Raw genomic sequence first — 21,601 nt, 5'->3', positions numbered from 1 at the left:
ATATTTGATATGACAAAATAGATATGAAAAATACTTCACATAACGTTTAATTTAGTTATGACTTCTCCTAAGTGAAACTACGTGTAATTTTAGCACCACTGTACCACAAATGTGCAATAAAACTGTAGATATATTTAGAGTAGAACCTGTGCTTTAATTCTTCAGAAGGTGTGGTGGTTAATGACCGGGCTTGTTGGCGCGTGCTGCCTGGTGGTGTGATTGGCAGCGCGTGGGCTGCTGGGCTGAGTTTAGTGAGCTGTATAAGTCTAGTTATTATAGCTGACAAGTGAAACGCTCTCTCTGATATACAGACTAGGTACAGCGCTGCCCCCTTCAGGTCTGCTGCAAACATTGCCCTGTATGATCTATAACATTTATCATGATATACAGAATGTATACTGGATCCAGTGTAAAACTATCCAGAAAGCCCTTTTATTGGTGAGCAATTCTAAGTTACAGCCATACACACACACAAACACATAAACACAGCTTGCATAATCTCCATAGACAAACATTATTAATAGAGTAGCACACTGGATAGTGGAGGAGTGGATGGAGTGGATGAAGTGGAGTGGTCCACTCCAGTACATTTCAGATGAGTTGGAGTGGCATTTGACATTCAGAGGTATTATCCAACAGCAGTACCTGACCTCACTAATGCTGTTGCCTCTGAATGTCAGATATGGGGTAAATTTAATGTAAGACTTTTTAAGACTTAAAAAAAACACACACACACAAAGACTAAATTAAATCAACAATAAATCAACAATAAATATGCTTTCTTGAGTTCTTGCCTGATGTCATATTTCACTGCCCAAATTGCATTCAAATACATTATGGTTAAAGTTCACTGATGTTTTCTAGCTCTGCCCATAAAACCAAGCATGAATTAATTGGTGTCTGTGTCTGAAACGTAAGTAATGCTGCCTACTCTGTGTCTGAATCCATGTTTAGTAACCTAGCCTTCTGTTCCAGCTAAATACTCAAATCTAGAAGCTGTCTGTACTTTTGCAACATCAGGACATACTTTTTTCCTTCTGATTCAGACAAAGACTAAATCACTACACTGCCGTCTAAGTGAGATGTGTAGGCAGGAAGACATCAAGTCGGCATTTCTTGTGTTTCAGACACAGTGCGACTCACTAAGAAATTCTGTAGAAAAGACTACAATCTATAGTTAATTCAACAAACACAAAGTTTAGGTATTTGAATTAAATGTAAAAAAGGTCAATTGATACTAACTGCTATTGTTTATACTGTTCTGTGTGACTTGAATACCCTTCTGTGGAAGCTTTAGCTAAACTAGTTAGCTTTGGATAAGTGAATAACCTGTAAGGCAGGATTTAATAAAATGAAACAGTAAGCACACAAAATCTCAGTATGTATTTTCTGTCCTTTGAGTTTGTTCTTGTAAGGAGCAAAAGGCCAATCTTCACATTTTTAGCATAAAACTCATCCAGTAAACTTGTAATTTATGTGCTTCCTGACAAACCAATATTTCAAACAAACAAATAAACAGTTTTGCTCAAACAAAAATGGAAATACATACTCTGAAAATAGGTTTCAACGCAAAATAAGAGTTTATCAAAAATGTTTTTAGTTAAATTTACACTTCCCCATGCCCACTAGTCAACCACAAGTAGTTAATAAAACTGAGAACAGTACAAATCAGAGTCATAAATAATATTGTTTTTTATTTTGCTTGGTTCAGTCTACAGTTAAATAATAAGTAAAATAACTAACTTCCATACATAATTTGGAATTTGCAAAACTGCAATGCATGGAAATAAAAGCCCTCATTTGTGGCATATTAATACTATTTAAAGATGGATTTAAGACAAGTTAAGGCCTTTTGTAAATAAGCAAATGTAAGTCATTTTAAAAGGGCCAGCAGAGACTCGCATCCTCTTAGCAAAATTGCAACATTCAGCACAAGGCCTCATTAGGAGAGGAGAGTAGAGGCAGTTACTGCAGCAAAATGAGACAAATCCTGATTATAACATCTTGTATTTTGGACAAAACTGTGGAAAAGATACAGTATATACACCTTTTGGAAACGGGATGGAATTGGTTAGCACATAAATGCGTTGAACCTTAGAATAGACTTTTGGAACATTAAAGCAAAAGACTATGGAGGCTTCGCCTACTGCTGTTAGAGATATAGGGAGAAATGAGTGCTGTGTAATGTGCACTCACATCGTGCATAAGCAAATGCTGCTCACCTGTGACTGAGCGATTACATTTCACTGACTTGCACCATTCAGCAGTGGACGGGTTGCCAGGGGTGATAAGCATGGTTTAATGTGCCATCTAAATGGTCATCCGCGGTGACTCAAATTGAACTCTGTTTGCCTGTGTGTTTGTGTGTGTGTGTGTGTGAGTGTGTGTGTGTGTCTGCTGTATGTGTACCTTCATACAACAGTGTTCTGGTCTGGTTATTTTCACAGCAGTGCTGCTGTACTCTGGTATACAGCTGTCATGTTAGGTGCAGTGGCCTGAGGGGAAAAAGAACAGATGAGCCTTAATACTAACATGCACTCTAACCCACCATTCATATCTCTGAATGCCCAGGTTTTACTGGAGCATTATTCACTGAAGACACACATTACATCTGTTAAAGTCTTTTATTCATCCTACAGGTGGGTCACTTCCCTCTCCATCCTCTCCTCTCTGTTATGCCTGTGGCTGTGCTGATTGAGTGTATAGTATAAAGCATGGTGGAGTAAGGCTGCTCACTGCGGTACAAAGGGACATTCATAAGCTTAAGCTACACAGCTCTCGCCCTCTCTTTCATATTCATCTCTCCCCTGTCTCCATGGAAATGTGAACCAAGGTCATCTGTGAGTGTGTGTGAGTGTGTGTGTGTGTGTGTGTGTGTGTGTGTGTGTGTGTGTGTGTGTGAGAGAGAGTCTGTCTTATCCAGTGTGTAATCCTCCCAGTGAACTGTTTTGACTTTGGTGAGTCTGGAGAACTACAGCAGTGCCATTTTGCATTTACTGTATTAATTCTGATTCACTGCACATACAAAGTAAAGGACAAAGAAAACTCTTTATTAAAACAAAAAAAGCTAAACAAAACTTCAAGCAACAGCTCAAATAATAGGCAAATGAACTTATAACCAGTAGACTGCATGAACACAGCTCACTTTCCTCACACTTTATATACTGTAAAGTATTGCTTATGTGATTTAAGACATTGTATGAAAACACTATCCACTAATCCACAATGGCCCTTAGAGAAGGCTCAATACCTTTGTGATAAAAAAAAATAAATGTAATTATTTATACTCAGAGGTACTGTCAGGTAAAAATCATCAAATTAATAATTTTAAATATTAAGTACCTCATGGACCTGGCCTACTTACTCACTCATTCACTCAATTTCTACTTTGTGTTAAAACACCTAAAAAAACAGCCAGAAGCAACAGAGGCAAGCTAGCTAATAAACTACTTCACAAACACACTGTTCTAAATCTCCTACATTGTATGAACAAGCTACTTTTCAGTGAAATCTAGTGCCTGACTTTATAACAGAGTAAGAGTTTAGTTTCTCACCTGGACAATCTCATCATACTACACCAATAAATGTTCTTGTGCAAAACTCCTAACTCTACATTCTCCTAACTGTGTAACATGATCCAAATGTAAGTGACTCTGATTAAGAACGTCAAAGAGATATCATATAGTCTTACTTGCAAAAATTCACATCATCAAACAGATGTTATTACCCCTACTTTGTCAAGGTTTTGATAGTTATGGCCTTACAAAAAGACCTAGATTTAGTCAGAGATCGTCAATGCATACTAGCAAAATGCATACTATACACTTTGGCAGGATATTCCAAACTTACTGACCACATTAGCTTCAACTTTACAGTGCAGAACTAAATAAACATTGCTCAATAAACAGATCCTGACTAACTGACTGCACTTAGTATGAAAGCCTATTTGTGTATATTTGATTTTTTTTTTTTTAGTCACAGTGGCTTGTCATCTTATTCACTGTCCAGCTCTGAGGTGAGGTAGCAGGAGTCATCCACCTTGCCATAGTAGAGCTCAGGTTCAGAGCGTCCGAGCTTTGTAGTCTTGCTGCCAGGGAGGGGGGTGCTGGAACAGTGAATGCTTGAAGATCTGTGAAGAATAACAGGGGGCTCAGGGGCTTTGCTCTCTGTCTGGGCGAGCGAGAACACTTCATCATCTTCTCCTTCATCTTCTATGTATAAACAAGCCAGAGGAGCTTTGAGGGGTGCTGCTGGGCTGTCAGATTTTAGGGGGATAGAAGTTAGCAAGGTAGGGAAATGCAAACAGACAGTGTTAGGTTTTCTAGACTGTCACAAGTAGTAATAGTAATCTTCAAATCTACAGGGATTGCAAGCAACCTTTTTAAAAAAAAAAACAAATTGTGTAATTCAGATTTAGTTTAATACTTATGAGCTACTGATGAAATACACTCACTGACAAAAAAATGCAAAAATTAGATGTAGAAATCTAATGAAATTGTATATGTGTGAATGTAATGATGATGTATGTAAGTGATTACAATATTAGAGCATAGAGATACATTTATTGAGAAAAACTGCATGATTAAAATGACTTTCTAGCATCCTGTGGGACTTTCATTGAACCCAATCCCATTTCACCTCTTGCCCTACTACTTACCCCTGAGAAGTAGGGGTGTCCTGATTCTTGTTAGGCTGGAGTGGTAGGAGGAAGGGATAGGGCTCTTTAGCCCTTCAAATAGAGATTTTTCAGAGGCACACTTCACACTGAGGGTTTTTGAGAATCACAAACGACCAAAGAAACCCACAAATGTAAGTATTTTCCTGTTTACAATTAGCATTATATTGCCATAGTTTACCGTAGTTTCAATGTTTTATGGCTGAATTCTTCATAATAAGCATAAAAAAGTTTGCAAGTAACTCTGTTTCAAAGGGAAGGATTACCCTCGAAAAGAAAGGGTTGGGTGAAAGGCGTAGAGCCAGGGAGTGAAATGGGATTCAGCTTTAGTCTGGATACAAAACAAGCTTGAGCATGGAGACATATAGATTCTGTACGGTTTTCTGGGACCAACTGGCATCCCTGCTGATCTCTTAAATTGAAACTCATTTGATAATAAATCTGATGACCTGGCAGGCCAAGCAAGAGTTGCAATCTGGTGGAGATATTCCTGGAAAACTCTTGGTGTGTGTTGGTGAGCATTATTCATTGTCTATGATGCTGCTGCAAACAAAGACAATATTAGCTGCCTAGATAGCATGTGTATAAGTCAACAATCTCCCACTAAGAGGTACACTACCCAAAAGTAGTCTCTGAGAGCCATTTTATAGACATTGTGGAAAAACTGTGTAATTTGATCACACGTGCAATCAATGACATGTCGGCTTAAGATGTATCTACATGCAGAGTTTTGCAGCAATCTAGGGAGCATTTTTTTGTCAATGAGTGTATTGTATTTTGTATTGTACATTGTACTTTTGAAAACTACTAACAGTGATCCAATTGTCCACACAGAACAGAAGGCTCTCAAAAGGCCATTAAAGTATTTACTATTATTTTATTAATGTCATATAGTAACAGAACAAGTGCCTGATCAAGTATAGTTCTCACTCTCTTGTCTCTCTTTAGGGCTTCCAGTACCATAACTCCATCCCATCAATATTCCCATGAATATAATCTCATCATAGACTGTATAACTGCATTTGCTGTCTGGTGAGATTCAGCCAGCTAACCGCAGAGGCTCATTAGTGCACGACTGATTGGAGCACTGATGGAAAATGAGTGTTGATTGATTATTCGCAAGTGAGCGATGACAGTAAAAGCCTTCTTATCTGCTGCGAAGCAAGAGATTGAGTTACCCTGAATGGATGGACTGGAGTATAATTTTAATATGTCCTTTTGACCTTGCTTAATATGAGTTGTAATCTTAATCAAGCTGGTATATATATACTATAGACTATAAACTATGCATGTAAACCATCAAACCTGACTGAACTGGAGATGATTTGTAAAGAAGAATGGTCTAAAATACCTTCAACCAGAAGCCAGACTTTTATTGGAAGCTATAGGAAGAGTTTAGAGGCTGTTATTTCTGCAAAAGGACAATCTACCAAATATTGATGTAAATTTTCTATTGGGGGTGCCCAAATGTATGCACTTGCCTAATTTTGTTTAAATAATTATTGCACACTTTCGGTAAATCCTATAAACTTCATTTCACTTTTCAAATATCACTGTGTTCATCTGCTATTTCATATATTTAACTGAAATTGCTGATCCGACCAACCAATTAGTTCTAAAGGAAAATCCTAAAAGTTAGCAGGGATGCCCAAACTTTTCATAACACTGTATCTTATCCACAAAGGCCCGGTATGGCTGCAGTATTTTTTATTCTGGCCAGTTGTTACAGACTGACTAACTGATTAAACCAGTGGAATAAGATGTGCTGCTGATTGTTTAGAATGAAAACCTGCAGCCCTTTGTGGATAAGACTGGACCTCTGCAGTATTATTTTAAAGGTTATATTGGTGTGTCCTACCTGACCTGCAGAGTCTCTGCTTCAGCACGCAGCTCCTGTTTCTCAGCACTCCCCAGCACTTCCTGGTCTGGCAGTATGAGTGTGACCTACAGGACAACCACAACAAGCCTCAGCTTCAGCTTAATGCTCGGATATGATGTGAGACACAGTGTACCAGGTGAATGCACGTGCTTCATTTGATTGTGAACTGGAAACTGATTTCATGTGATCAATGTAATAACACATCTAAACAACCCTAGCATTAAATCTGCCAGTCTAGACTTATTCAGAATGGATGGACTTAAAATAACAATAAACAGACAAAACTTTAGTTTTTGCAGAACTCACAGTGCAAAATTTCCAAACTAGGCAAACTAGGATTAAGTCTATAAACTTTAATGCTTAAATTTGATTAGCAATGCAGTGTAGTTTAAGACTAGCTGCAATATCCACAAAACCTTCACATTAAATGCATCCCATATATTAATTGTAATAATATGAAAAAATATGAAAAAAATAACAGCTTAGAAAAACCAATTAAAGAATAAATGTATTCTTAAATTGTTTTCTCTCTTTCTACTCACCCTCGGGTAGCACTGACACATGCTCCACACTGTCCCAATGCCCACCATCAGCGCCCCCATGGAACAGAAAGTGGCGAACACCTGCGGCTCTTCCACAGCCATAAGAAAAACACCCAGTGCCACGAGCACCAGCCCCAGGACGATGAGCCCATAGCGGTAGGGCTTGTTCTCCGCCATGTAGACGACTGCAGAGGTCTGCTGTTATTAAACCAGTGGGTGAATTTTCCAAAGGGTTTCAACAAGCAGTTCACTGACTTTGTGTGTAAGGGGGTGAAGGTGAGTCCAGGTAGGTGGGTCAGTAATGATTGGCGTTTAGCATGGCCAGTGGGGGACGGAGCTTCCTGATCATTACAGCATTAATGGGCCTTGACAGGGTGACCTTCCCTCAGGCTACATTTGTGCATAAGAAATGCAATAGGGTGTTTTAGGGGAAGTGCAGAAAGTCTGTTCTCTTATAGAATAAAAGGAGAAACACCATGTAACTATACCTGTGTTTAACTGGTCTCCAGTCTACACCAGTTCTGGTTTAGTGTAAATCCCAAGTCAATTGGCTGGATTTCTTAAAAATTGAACAACATAGAACATCATTCAGAAAGATAACAAAATCTTGCACCTAACAACTGAGGTAATAATCTGGGCCCAGCCCATTCCCTTTCAATGTACTCTACTCTCCCACTCATTCACCTTTAACTGCACAAAAATTACAATATCTGACACCTAACATAAACCTTCCTCACTAAATAATGCACTCAATTCATGCCATGTACTTGTATAAGACCTACAATGAGTTAATCAATTAAAGAGTATGTGTTCCCAACATTTAGTAAACTGACCTGTCTAACGCACTGAATTTGGGTCAATATTATTCAGATGCAGCAGCTAATAATCCACAGACAGCTCAATCAAGTATGGCCTATTTATCATTCATCAGTAATACCCAGTAGGAATGCAGTCTACTGGTGACCTACATGCAGTAATATCAGCAGGCCGCTCATTTCAATCAGTCAATCAGTCAACACTGATTACTATCCCACTGCTTTATATTGTGAACTAATATCAAAGACTTGATAAAACTGATGATGCTCTTGATTTATGCAATTGAACTTTATTTGGAAGTGGCATTAAATTAGCACAACACAGCTGAGGAAAAAAAAAAAGAAAATACATCACAAACAGTGGTATACATTAAGAAGTGAAGCTCACACTGTTTTGAAAAATACACATTTTGCACAAAAGCTCATAGAAAGGTACAAAGCCTGAGAAATGAGTGTTTAAAATGAGTGCAGATCCCACTCCCTTTTTTTTAATAAAAAAAAAATAAAATACAAAAAGTAAAAAAAAAAAATATTCTTAAATAACATACATGGTGCTCTCTGATATTAAACTGTAACAGTTATTAAACTGAGTAAAGGTCCAAAGGCAATAGCCATTATTTATTTTCACTTTTTAAAAATATAGGCACTATTGGGGTGAATACACAGGATGTAACACTGCAGAGGCTTTCAGCTAGGATTATTATTTTAGCATTTCTTTCAGTTTGTCCATGTCCAAGTGTTTTTTTTCTTGTGGCTTCTAATACACCAATTTCAGTGGCTGGTTTTAAGTGTTTTAATCATTGTAAAATGATTATGGGAAAAAAATAAGGAGTTAAGGGCTGTGGTGTGAAACTTATAGAAGCAGAACTGGGACTGTTAGGTCAGAAATTCAGACCCCTGGCCTGGCAGAAATGAACACAACCTTCTTCTTCCCCAACATTCATAATAACTAGTGTAAATGCATGTGTTTACTGCCATGGAAAGGCTGTTATACTTAGATTAGATAACATAGATTAATTATGCCCTTTTTTCATTTCATATACATTTATAATGCAATCAATGGAAAGGCTAATAAACATAATGAGTATAGATTTTGGGGTGAACTATTATTTTGTAGTGTAATCACCAGAGTAATGTTAAAGTTTTATCCTTTCTTATGTTATGTTCATACAACACATTAATGCAATGACATGTGTTGCTAGTTTTTTGTTATTGTGTTTGTGGACGGAGATCAAGGCCAAACTGATTAAGACATGAAATTGGGAGTGGCAGCTGATGTCTCCCCACCCCACACAATCTCTTATTGGCTGAATCATGGAAACATAAGACTATCTGTCTGCTATCTGTCATCACTTTGCTGGAAAGCATGTAAACGCCCTCTTAGATTTCCCACTAGCATTAGAGCCAGCTGAAAACAGGAACTTGTCAAAATACTCCAAAGTATGTCAAAGCAAATTTTTTCTCAAAATGAGAAATAAACTATAAAACAATGTATTTTTTTATTTACCAAAATGCAATATCAAACTAATGTCTTATTTCAGTCCTGGTCCATAATTTGATCTATTTATTAAATCAACACTCTGCACTTGTTTCTGAAATGTTTCTCCCAGGCATGGTACACGTAAGCTTTACTTCACTTTTCTTCTCCACTCAGAGTCTGCCAGATTATCTGCACTGCACACCATTACAAACCTTAAGGCACTTAACCAATACAACAGCTAGACCTGTACTGTGTGTACTGCCTTATTTGTTTAATACATTAAATGTATATGTTATATTTTTTGCCTGGTGTAAAACCTGATCAACTGAGAAAACAAATGATGTGCTAAACACACAGCCATTTCTCATTTATAGGCCAGAAACTGTCCTGAGTCAATTTTAGTGGATCTAGTTTACTGACCCTAAGCCAGGGTTGCTACTTCCTAAAAAACAATAAAACCTGTAAAACAGGGCTGGGCAATTCTGGAGGGCCAGATTCCTGCACAGTTTGGTTTACCTGATTCAATTAACCTGTTAACTGCCAGGTTTAGTAGCTCCGTTTAGAGCAGGGAAATCAGCACACTCTGACATTTCCCACTCCCTTTTTAAAACCACAGCTTGGTAACTCCTACTAATGACTCATTTACCGTCTTCAGAGATTTCCATGTTAAACAGTCTGACAAGAATACCACAGTTTCCTGCAGTGGCTGGAATAAAAAACTTCCTTTTAAGTGGTTTTTCAAAGCCATATGAACAGCAGTGAGTCAAATATATATGACGAAGACATGAGAAGGAATATAAGACGTGGCGAAAGTCAGCGGTCACTTGTGGTTCTCCTTCAGCCTGAGTAATTTACAGACAATACAAATGCTAAATACTTACAAGCAACTTGTTTAGTTAACCACTTTGCTAGCATTCAGCTCGTAACATATGTAAGCATCACCATCACACGGTCATAGCTGGTTGAGGGGTGTAGTGGTCTTCATGACAGTCTCATAGGGGGGCGGGGGCTCCATATCCCAAGGAGGTGGTGTATCAGGCAGGCTGTGGAGGCTGGGTGTTGTAGGGCAGTGCTGAATGGAGCGCCGCTCTTCTGCTGATGCTCTACGGATCCTGTCCAGCCTCCTGGAGAAAAGAAACATGTTGGCAAAATGAGATGGTAAAGTGGCCCAAACTCATGTATTGAATGAATATTTGACAGGTTTGTCGTTTGTTTATATGTGGCCAAATGTCTGTTTAAAACTTCATTAGTATAAAAGAATGGTTTTAAAAAAGATAATATCATGCTTCAGAGTCTGCTAATTTCATATAAATTTATTTTAAACTCAAACTTGTGCTTTTCTACCAAATCAACCAGCTGTTCTCTCTTAATGCTTTTCAAGCTAAATTCCACCATTGCTGTAGCTACCATCTCTTATTCACATTATGAGGTGAGGGGCTACCTAAAAACTTCCTAAAGTATAGCATTCTCCTACTTGTGGGCATCAGATATTTTTTTAGAGTATTAGACAGAAACATAGAAATGCCAGTTGCTACTAGGTTCAAAAATATTTATAAAGCTTGAAATTGTACTTCACATAAACTTTGTAAACCATGACTGTAAAATCAATCCTCTATCCTAGATCTAGATCAGTCAAGCCTATTAAGATCTGATTAGGAGCCCTTGAGAGCTGAGAAGATGCCTCCTTCCTCATTCTCTTTAAATTGGTCCAAAACCAAAAAAACACTGGCTATGTGAAGGGCAGGGGCAAAAAATAAAAAGGACACCTACTGAACAACACATGGCCTGTATATTATATAGGGGATTATGGCTAAAACTGCATACATAGATGGAATAGAGAAAAAAAAAATATCTTGTACCATCAAAAACAGTTGGAGGCCCCTATAAGGGTACCCAATTACATTTAATCCACTAACATTGCACTTGTCCCTTTCCCTACCCTGTCCCCTTTTAAGTCTGCTAGGGCTTAAAATGTTGAAACAAATGTGTATCTTTAAGATTTGTGGAGATCAGTTGATCTATTACCCACTTTACTATTCCCAGTAACAGAAATGTTGATTGTACACTATTCTTATGCACTAACATCACTGCTGCCCTCTCCAGCCTTTCTTTTGTGAAAGAGATGATGATATAATGCAGTCTTTAACTCAAGTGGACACAAAGCAGATTGTGCTCACCACTGTTCCTCTGCTGGAATGTATGCAGAGAGACTTCAGCCTATTCGCTCACAGGACCGAGATCAGAGTTTATACAGCCAGCTAAGTCTGTTTACCGCTCTCATACAAACAGCTCCAATCCCAGACACAGATGAGGGGGCGGTGGGGTTGGGGATATAAGATACCCCCTAGCGGGGATTAGATGACGACAGCATTTTGCAATCCACACAAAAAATCCCTCTCCCTACACACTTCTCGGTCCCGTTTGGACATGCACATCTGGATGTTTCTGGTTTCTGTTAGAGTTTGTTTTCCTAATCATGCCATCAGTGCTAGCAAGCACAGTACTTTGGCAGCAGACCCTCCTGCTGCTATGATTCCATGCCTTTTGCTTTCTCCAGCCTCACTCCCAGACACAAGTCTATCATTGGCTCTTGAGTACAGTCCAGCACGAGGCCGCTTTGATGACATACCAACAGCTCAAAGGAATCTGATTGGCTACTGGCCCTATTTTTCTTCTCCTCAGGCATGGAACAAATCATGAAAGATGGAGCCAATGACTGTGAACAATGACTTTCACAAAATGCTCACAAATGCACTTTAGAGGACTGTAATAAGAGCATTTATCAGCAAACAAAAACTAGAACGACCAGAACTACTGATCTTACAACATTACTAGAGGAGAACCAACAGCATGCCAAAAGGTTACAATGGAATGATGATTGAAAGCAGGTACAGCAAGAACTACAGTTACAATACTTTTAGCTCCAGCATCATTGTAACAATCTTTCCTCGTGTATTAGAGCAGGTTCCCAATATCAGTTCTGAAACTCACTGTACACTGTAAAAAAATCAATTGTCAAAAACGCAAATTCTTAAAATGAGTGAAGTAAAATAAATAAATCATTCTAAAATGATTTATTTATTGGATTCATTTTGGACATAAGAATCTAAATAAATGGTGAATGGTAATATAATCTAAAAAATAATCTAAAATTATTCCAAAAAATAGGCTAAATAATCTTACACTTACAATAATAAGTAAAACTTTTTATTTATTTATTGCCTTTAAATTAGATATTTCATTTGCTAAGATTTTTTTTGTTGCAGTGTATTCTTACAGAAGTGATTGCAAACTGAACTTCAGACAGAAACTTCACCTTCCAGCTTTAATGTCCAGCCTGATTTCTTTTCTCAACAGCTCTACATAAAAACAGAAAAATCCTTTCCTTCCACAGTGCTTTCAGCCTCACTCAGTCCACTGCTTTCAGTGTACAGAAACTGTTTTACAATGTATGTTTGGAAATATATTATATTAAACAGCAGAATGCACTCTATGTGACCAGCACAGTGGTATGAATCAGTTATTGACTATAAAAAACTGACCCAGGTTTCTAAGAGACGTACTAGTATTTACAGCATCTTTTACTGACTGACGTTCTTTAAAACTAGCTGACTTCAGTTAAATGAATTTGAAGCTGAGAAGAAAAGGCAGAATTATAAACTTCTGCAGCCAGTGTTTATGTACACCACAGGTAGTTGCATTTATACAGTTTATATCAAAATTTATTTCAATATTCAGGTATTTTTGGCACTATAAGGCGCAACAGATTATAAGGTGCACTGTAAATAAATGTCTATTTTCTGGTCTATTTTCATACACAAGGCGCACTGAACTATAAAGCGCATTATGCGACAATATTAAGAAACAGGTGTGTCAGCATGTTTTCCTTCTAATTCTGTAGATCTTGCCGCTGGGTGGAGCTGAATGTTAATCTACACAGTTTTCTCTTGTGAAAACTGTTTATTGGAATGAGTAAAGCGCTTTTGTTTATTTAAAGTAAGCTTAAATGTTTTTAGTTTTATGAACGGCGAAAAAGCTAGCACTCTAATACTTCTACAGCAGTGCTAGCTGAGGTTAGAAGCAGATTACAGGCCGATAATACTCATCTCTGAATGGCAAAAGAGCTATTGGTTAGTGCGGTTAGTGGGTAATGCTAATGGTGCTCCATCAGCACAAGCCGGGGTTAGCAGCAGGCTACAGGATGAAAATACTAACCTCTGAGCGGAGAAAGAGCTAGCGCTTAGCACGGGTAATGCTAATGCTGCCTTCAGCAGTGTAAGCTGGAGTTAGCAGCAGGCTACAGGCCAATAATACTCACTTCAAAAAGGCAAACTGATGATTTTTGGGAAAATGAAAGGATTTTAAGTGCACCTTATAGTGCAAGAATACAGCATATTCTCTTGTGTGAAATGAAGACCTATTTTGTGATATAAATTTTGGCCATATCATCCAAACTTTTCTGAAATGTTACAAAAAACACAATTTTAAAACAATGTCCCTGTGCTCTGTTTGCCACACTTCTAGAAAACCCAGGATTTTCTCTTGATAGAACACTAAGATTCAAACAGATATACAAGTCAAGTGGTGCTTCACTTTAGAGCTTAGATTGTCTGCCCGAACCCGACCTGACCCGAGGCCCGACCCGAAATGTGCTCCAGAAAATAGTCTGAGATGTAGGCATCTGTTTTTTAATTATATTTTTATTTTTAAATAAAGCTCTGGTGTGATAATCACAATGTTGCTAAGTAACCAATTATTATTGTTAACAAAAACGCACCAAATAACGAAAACTGAAAAAAATATTTATAATCGCTGTTTTCACTCCCGCAGTTCTACAGCGGGGGTGTTGTGCCGATTCTGTCTGCGAAGTGGGAGTCGGATTCAGCAGGGAGTCGGAATCGGCACAACAGCGGCAGTGCTGCGGCACCTCGTGGTCCGCGGTGTTAGTTGTAAGCGCTCGCGCTAGCCGCAAAATACGACAGAAAACACTGAGGGAGCTGCAGAATTATGTATGGGACTAGAATATGAGCACGAGGAGATAAAAGAGAAACAGGAGATACAGTGTGTGATAACCTTTACCTGTGAGTAGCTCATACCAAAACACGCATATTTCTCTCTGTCTCTCTCTCTCTCGCACTTGAACTCCTCCGCGTTTGACCTGCAGCACTGTGTTTAGCTGTTCTTAAAATCATTTTAATTAAATAATAGTTCTATGCTTCTATGTTACAGTGTTAATTAACATAATTCTGATCATATTTCAATCATTCAAACAGCCCGAAAACAGCCAGTTTATGGGGCGGGTCGGGGCGGGCTCGGGCTCATAATGGCAGTTTATGATTCGGGTTGGGTCGGGCTCGGGCAGAACGTGCACGGGCTCGGGCTGGGTCGCGTCGGATTTTTTGGGCCCGATCTAAGCTCTACTTCACTTACAGGTCTCTGATTCTGTCCATTACAATAGACATAAATGAACTGCTGGGCCTTTACTGATTTTTCCATTTGCAAAATGTTCAAATGCAAATTACTCTCTGCACTCAGCTTTATATTATTTAACAGATCCGTGTTTCCATCTACTTTTTTAGAACATAAACTGGACTAAAGAACACAGGTCGAGGCAAAGGCGCAGACCCATCATGTCTGTCATCCACTGTCATCACTGGGGGAAACTCTGCAGACTCGCCGCTCTTTATTTTCCCTCTGACCTACTTCTACACTGCAATCATTGCATTTGGGACTTTTTTCATAGCCTTTTTTAAAACTGGGAGGTCAGTGACTAAACACAAATGCTATGAAACAAACTTTGAAATGGAAAATCAGATGGCCCAAACCTGGCACCAGCATTTTGTGTATGTTTATTTCAGTCTGTCTGTTAGGACAATATGACCAATATTCCACAGTAGTATAAACAAACAGTAATAATGTTTTAAATGTAAATATTTCTGAACATCATGTGCACAATTCTACTGCAGTGGAAGTAGAAGACCTAGTGCTATGATCTTTCTACAAACTATGTAACAGTACGACTAAATTAATTAAATTATTTTTATTTTTTACTTTACGAAGAACTTCAAGCATTTCAAACATCTTTACTAAATGAACACATGTATTGGAACACCTGTTTATCTGCCATTTCTTCTGAAATCCAAGGTAATAAAAAGACTGTATGTAAAGCATTACTGTGAGAATTTGATTGCATTCAGTGACAACAGTGTTGATAAGGCCAGAATGTGGAGAAAAAAAAGAAAAAAAAAACATCCTCAGCAACTCATCCCAAAGGTTTTGGATAGAGCTTAATAATTCCAGAGAACACAGTTCCCCTTCTCTACAGCTTAATGCTGGGAGGTTGATAGCCCATTGTTCCATGCCTGGTATTAGGCATGATACTTTACAGGTCATTATCTATCCGCTCCTATCTGAGTCCTATTCCATTAGCAGTATCTCTCAACATGGATTAGAGAAGCTGTTTGTGTAAATTTGCACATCTGTGTCAGCAATGGGTGCAACTTAACCTAGCTCAATGCGTTTATTAGAAAGGGTATCCACAAATATTTGGACATATAGTGTATCCTGAAAAAGGAATAACTTGTACTAAATTGCTATTTTGTCTTATAGCAAATAGCTAGGCCAATTGTCCCAAACATTCAGCTGCTACTCAGCTGTACATTACCCATAACAAATGATGACACAACACAAGACTAGTACATGCCTCCTGCAATACATGTGAAGTCAGCCACCGTCTCTTTTCGAACTGCCGCTCGGAGGAAAGCGCAGCAACTCGACATCACTCTGGACTGATGAGGGAAAAAAGCACCAACTACCCATACATACAGAGCAAGGCCATGAATTTAGAATCGTAAATCGAATAAGATAGAATAGAATCTAATTGTAAGAGTGCATCATTACACCCATAATAAGTAATAATGAATTATGCCTGTTATGGAGTGTTAAATTGCATAAATGTAATAAGTGGACTTCATAAGAAAGGATATCGTCACGCCTACCTCAGACTCTGTAGTTCCCATCTCTAGCTCTTGTGTATGACCCTTGTTTTCTCTGAGACCATGTTTCTGCCTTACCCTTTTGTTCTGTTTGTATTGTGATTTCCTGGTTTGTTGAACACGGCTTCTGTCTCATGGTTTCGTTTTCGGTTTGTGATTTGGCTCTGATGTTTTGTTTATTTGAATAATAATTTATTTGAATAATAATAGAACTTGTCTTCGTTGTAATAAACTAACCACACACATTAGACAGTATCGTTATTTTATTATGGTACATAAATGTTAATCTCATTGATTTGTTATAAGTTAAATTAACCTGCTCACCGTTTTAAAAACCTCCGCCTGCTCCATCTGATTCCTGTGTGTGGGTGACATAATGCTAATAGCGCTTTTTCACATTAAAAATAAAAGCTTTTTTACATTCCGTGCTCTGCGTTTTAATATTGATTAAACGATTACTGGAGGCACAGAAAATTAATCGATCATTTTTTTTTTTTTTACTGAGTAGCACGAATTACTCGTTTCACCCCTACAGTGATCATTTAAAAGTAGTAGCACCCAGAGGGAAGGTTGAGATTGCAATGCTACTCAGATGAAAGATACAAGTTACCAGAGGATTTAAACAATTAAACATTAAGACTGATATAGGCAACATATATATATATATATATATATATATATATATAGAGAGAGAGAGAGCTACACATACAGAATTACACTGTAAAGTAGGTGTAACAACACGCCAGATGTCTCCGCATTGAGTTCTAGAGGTTCCTAATGGTGTCCTGTGATAATCCATCATATGCAGCTCGACTGTTCCTGAAGATTTTTAGGTGATAGTAGTAGGTGCTGATAGTGATATTGCTATTGAAGTTGCATCAAACAGTATCCCAGACAATTGGGGGCAGGTCTGGTAATGAGGCTGGCCAATGCATAGTATAAGTCTTCTAGTCAAGCTTGAGCCAGCACCAGTATGTGGACGAGCATTGCCCTGATGTACACTGCATAGACCAATATATTAATGTGAACTATTTTGCCACCTCTAGTGCTAAACTGCACAACATGCCTCTTACCTCTGCAGAGCGACAGCCTGCTCATAGGTGTAGCGGGTGCCAGTGCGTGGGTGGAGCAGAAAGTGACCTGGAATGGTCAGGTGACTGTTGGACTTCATAACATTGCAGAAGGAGGAGATCAGAATGACGAGGCCTAGGCTGCACACAGCCAAGCCGACAATGCCTGCGTACGCGGTGATGCATACTCCAGCTGCCAGTACCAGCACCCCCAGACTCACCAACCCCTTTTGGAGCACCGACATCTTACATTCCTCAGCGGAGCCATCTCGCGGAGCCTCAATGCCCGCCACTCTGCCAACACCACAGTGTGTATATGTGTGTGTGTGTGTGTGTGTGTATAGTCTCTGTGTTCTGTATGAAGGAGAGGAGGTTGGCTCTGAGGTTGAGAGGGAGTTGTGTTGCACAGAGCACAGCACAAAAGCCAGGCCAGAGTGGTGTCAGCTCATGTCCCCAGAGATCACAGTGAAAGACTCCAGATCAACCTGCACAGAGGGCAGAGGAGGGAAAAAGCCCACCGGGAAAAGGCCTGTTAGATCAACAGTGCTTACTCATATAGTATCGTGAAATCATACCAGATATGAAATGTCATTTCATATTTTTAGCTTTTTTCTTTGTGCATATTAAGACCACATCACACAGGATTCCAGTCAGACTACTGGTGTTAAGTAGGACAATTACTAGTGTATTAAAGATGACTGCACATGTATTAATATATTACAGGTGGTTTAGGCACATAGCTGGCAAAGATTAAGCCAAGCCAGCTAAAATCTCTCACACTGCTGGTGTAAAATTCCAGAGTTGTAACCATTGGTAGCCATATGAAGAAAAAACGTTACCTCTTTGTTTTAAATACTTTCATGCAGTCTCGACTATTCCTGAAGAAGCAGGTACTAAGAAAAATCAAGCAGTTGATCTGAAATCAAAATGTGAGTTGAAAAATCCTATCTCTGATCTCAAAACTGTGTTTGTTGTGAACATAACACACAACATTGCCACATTTTAATAGAGATCCAAAACATTGTAACTGTTTTTGTTACAATTATTATTTGTAATAAATAATATTTTGCTCATATTAGTTTTATTATTAATATAATGCTCATTATTTGTCGAACCATTTGTGAAAACCATTTCATTTGTGAAAATGAAGGGTCTCGAAATAGATCTAGGACTGCTGTGCGGGATCATTTTGAACTTCAAGTAAAGTGCCTGACTGCCCAGCCAATTTCACTGTAGTGGGTGATGATTTGAACAACTCAAGATCTAATCTTTTTCCAATTAAATTTACCAAAAGCCACATTTCTGCAATCACTAAACAAAACTACACACTACAATAAAAACATCTATAAAACAGAATACAGATAAACATTATTAGACATTTAAATGGAACAATATATATTCAGACAAGAAACACCTGGGAAACACACAAAACAAAGCCAAAAAAAAGCAAGCTGACTAGGGAAGACAAGAAAAACACAAGTAAGACAGTAAGGGATGAAGGGGTGGACCTATGTGCAGGTAATAATATTTATTTAAACAAAAACAAAAGCAAAACAAAAAACAAACAGGAGAAAAATAACATAAAACAAAGAAACCTCAACTACAAGGACAAAACTAAATATAACATGACTAGACTATATTAACAAGACTAAGACAACTAGAACTAGAACAATTACTGTGATCAGGGAAGGAGCACAAGAACCACAGAATCAAATTAGCTCACAAAAGTCCAGACAAAGAACACTAAAACAAAGGGGCTCTGAATACACTGGAACACTCAGAACACCTGGGGAAGATAGCGAGGGGGTAACAAACAACCACAGATGACAACACTGATGACAGGTAAGGACTGTGGAGACAAAACAACAACAACAAAGCAGGGCCATGTGCTTAAAGAACACATGAAGGAAGAAAACAGGCTAGGGGAAAAGAGAAACAGGTAGGCAAAAAGTGGGACAGGAACAGGAAGAAGAGAGAGAAAGTTTTTTTTATTATAAATATACGTTTATAAGACACTACCCAGAAATCCTAATTTATCAGATTAATCACTTTATATTTAAACTTGTATGCACACTGTCATGGTGAGCTGCACAACAGTGTGGATGATGACAAGGTGGACAGTTTTACCAACACTGGCATTTGTTGGAAACATGGTTGATCCAGAATTTCTGGACTGTTCATGGTAACCCTGTTCTGTTTAAAATATTTTCGTGGGACATGGGAACGATACAATTAAATTTTGGGGATGACTTAACAAAAAGTGGAAACAAAATAATTAAGTTGTGGGGATGACTTATTAAAACATGGAATAAGATAATTAAGTTTTGGGGATGACTTAATATAGAGTGGAAACTAGATAATTAGGTCGTGGGGATGACTTATTAGAGCATGGAATGAGATAATTAAGTTTTGGGGATGACTTAATATAGAGTGGAAACTAGAAAATTAAGTTGCGGGGATGACTTTTTAAGGTGTAGAAACGAGATAATTAAAGTTGTGGGAGTGACTTATTAAAGCATATGGATGAGATAATCAAGTTGTGGGGATGACTTGTTAAAGAGTGGAAACGAGATTATTAAGCCATTGGAATGAGATAATTCAGTCATGGGGACAACTTATTAAGGTGTGGGGAAAAAGATAATTAGGTGGTGGGAGGGACTTATTGAGGCATGGGAACAAGGTAATTAGGTTGAGGGAACGACTTACTGAGGCATGGGAAAGAGATATTTTACTCATGAGGACAACTTATTAAGGCACATGAATGAGAATCAAGTTGTGGGGATGACTTGTTTAGGCACATGAATGAGATAATTAAGCTGTGGGGATGACTTTTATAATAAAGTGCCTTAACAAGATAATTAAGTTGTGCAAACAAGATAATTAAGTTGTGGGGACGATTAATGTGGCCAGAGCTTAATTATCTCATTCTTGGACCTTAATAAGCAGTGGCCACAAATTAGGATTCTCATTCCCACGGTGCATATGCTGCATTTACATGACGAGACCTTGGAGGCTCCGTAGTAAAACTGTATAAAACAGTGTAGAAAGGTCTATTTAGAGTGAATGTTTAAACGTGTATCGGTTTGAGATTTAAAGAGGACTCGTTCTGCTGATGCTGTGTGTTCGTGTGATTTCTGGTGAACATATGGTGATCTGGAGCTGAAGCTCAGAGCTCACCACTTGTTGACCAGATAACGAACAGCCTTTAATCAGAAACAGAGAGAGAATCACAGCCAGTCATCAGCTCTAAAACAGAGAAACACAGAGAACACAGGCAGCACGAGCCGCTGCTGCTGCTCTCAGACTCACCCCAGCCTCCTGCTGCTGCTGCTGCCCCTGACCTCCTCCAGCGGCTCCGCGCGGCGGCGGCAGTGAGGGCCGGATTAGGACTGCTGGAGGCGCTTTATGGACTCAGTTCACACAGAGAGAGAAAGAGAGAGGGGCGAGCCGCTGTCCGGTTCCCCGCTCACCGCTCATTTCCTGTAGACTGAGCGCGCGCTGCGGAGAAAAAAGGCCCCCAGAACGGGAAGCTGTCTCTCTCTCCAGGAACAGGATTCCGCTCACACGCCTCTCTCTGCTCCAGCTGGGGAAGCTGCGATCTGATTTCAAACCTCCAGGACCCGCCTTCCCCCGGACTGCCCCACTAACCAGTTACACCACCTCCTCACACTCACATCCCACCACCAGCACCTCCTCACACCCCGATTAGAGCCCCTGTCTCCCCGAGCTGCCCTCTCACCGCCGCGGACCGCAGTTCTGAGATCAGCACATGTGTTTACTCTGTCCTCCACTCACTGCTCCACACGCCTACCTGTTAACTGGAGGAGGAGGAGGAGGCGCTGTTCATCTGAACCGCACGGGGGAGCTGTTTCTCACTACTGTATACAGTAGCTCTATTAGTTACACTCAAATACAATTTTACAACATTATACCAATATATACCAAAAATATTAGTGTGTACGTGTAAGTTACTGTAGCTTAATTAACCCAACAGTTTTCATTTTTTTTATCAAAAGAAAAATTATACAATTAAATGAATAAAATATTTTTTTTCTAACTCAAACTCATTGGCATTGGGTTATTTTCTGTGAAGAACATATATAAGAACAAATTTTTGATGAACACACCGTACACCCACCATACAC

At 38.9% G+C, this 21,601-nt stretch overlaps 2 protein-coding genes across 3 annotated transcripts; both read right to left on the bottom strand.

The window, feature by feature from the left end:
* Positions 1-3,029: 3,029 nt before the first annotated feature.
* Positions 3,030-7,890, bottom strand: bsnd (barttin CLCNK type accessory subunit beta). Of its 2 annotated transcripts, none has more exons than XM_022666060.2 (3): positions 7,097-7,890; positions 6,534-6,619; positions 3,030-4,255 (listed from the first exon to the last, which is right to left on the bottom strand). In XM_022666060.2, the coding sequence occupies exons 1-3, from the start codon at positions 7,271-7,273 to the stop codon at positions 3,994-3,996; spliced, it is 525 nt and encodes a 174-aa protein (XP_022521781.2). In that variant the 5' UTR covers positions 7,274-7,890; the 3' UTR covers positions 3,030-3,993. The 2 variants fall into 2 exon arrangements, with proteins under 2 accessions (XP_022521781.2, XP_015464168.3); XM_015608682.3 differs by having other exon boundaries at positions 3,030-4,129; positions 7,097-7,869.
* A 539-nt stretch (positions 7,891-8,429) lies between these two features.
* On the bottom strand, positions 8,430-21,255 carry si:dkeyp-51f12.3 (uncharacterized protein LOC107988041 homolog). Its single transcript, XM_049481377.1, has 3 exons — positions 20,766-21,255; positions 17,460-17,941; positions 8,430-10,515 (listed from the first exon to the last, which is right to left on the bottom strand). Exons 2-3 carry the CDS (start codon positions 17,699-17,701, stop codon positions 10,344-10,346), a joined length of 414 nt encoding a protein of 137 aa, XP_049337334.1. The 5' UTR covers positions 17,702-17,941; positions 20,766-21,255; the 3' UTR covers positions 8,430-10,343.
* Between the last annotated feature and the right edge of the window lie 346 nt (positions 21,256-21,601).

Source organism: Astyanax mexicanus, chromosome 1 (assembly GCF_023375975.1).
Source record: "Astyanax mexicanus isolate ESR-SI-001 chromosome 1, AstMex3_surface, whole genome shotgun sequence".
NCBI lineage: Eukaryota > Metazoa > Chordata > Actinopteri > Characiformes > Acestrorhamphidae > Astyanax > Astyanax mexicanus.
The sequence above is the reverse complement of the archived record's forward strand: the minus strand, read 5'-3'. Positions and strand labels throughout refer to the sequence as shown.

Excerpts from the sequence above, each read along its gene's own strand:
- bsnd (XM_022666060.2), bottom strand. The coding sequence starts at position 7,273 with ATGGCGGAGAACAAGCCCTACCGCTATGGGCTCATCGTCCTGGGGCTG. Across the intron at positions 6,620-7,096 it reads TGTGTCAGTGCTACCCGAGG|GTCACACTCATACTGCCAGA; the intron begins GTGAGTAGAAAG and ends GTTGTCCTGTAG. Across the intron at positions 4,256-6,533 it reads GCAGAGACTCTGCAGGTCAG|CCCAGCAGCACCCCTCAAAG; the intron begins GTAGGACACACC and ends AAAATCTGACAG.
- si:dkeyp-51f12.3 (XM_049481377.1), bottom strand. The coding sequence starts at position 17,701 with ATGTCGGTGCTCCAAAAGGGGTTGGTGAGTCTGGGGGTGCTGGTACTG. Across the intron at positions 10,516-17,459 it reads CAGGCTGTCGCTCTGCAGAG|GAGGCTGGACAGGATCCGTA; the intron begins GTAAGAGGCATG and ends TCTTTTCTCCAG.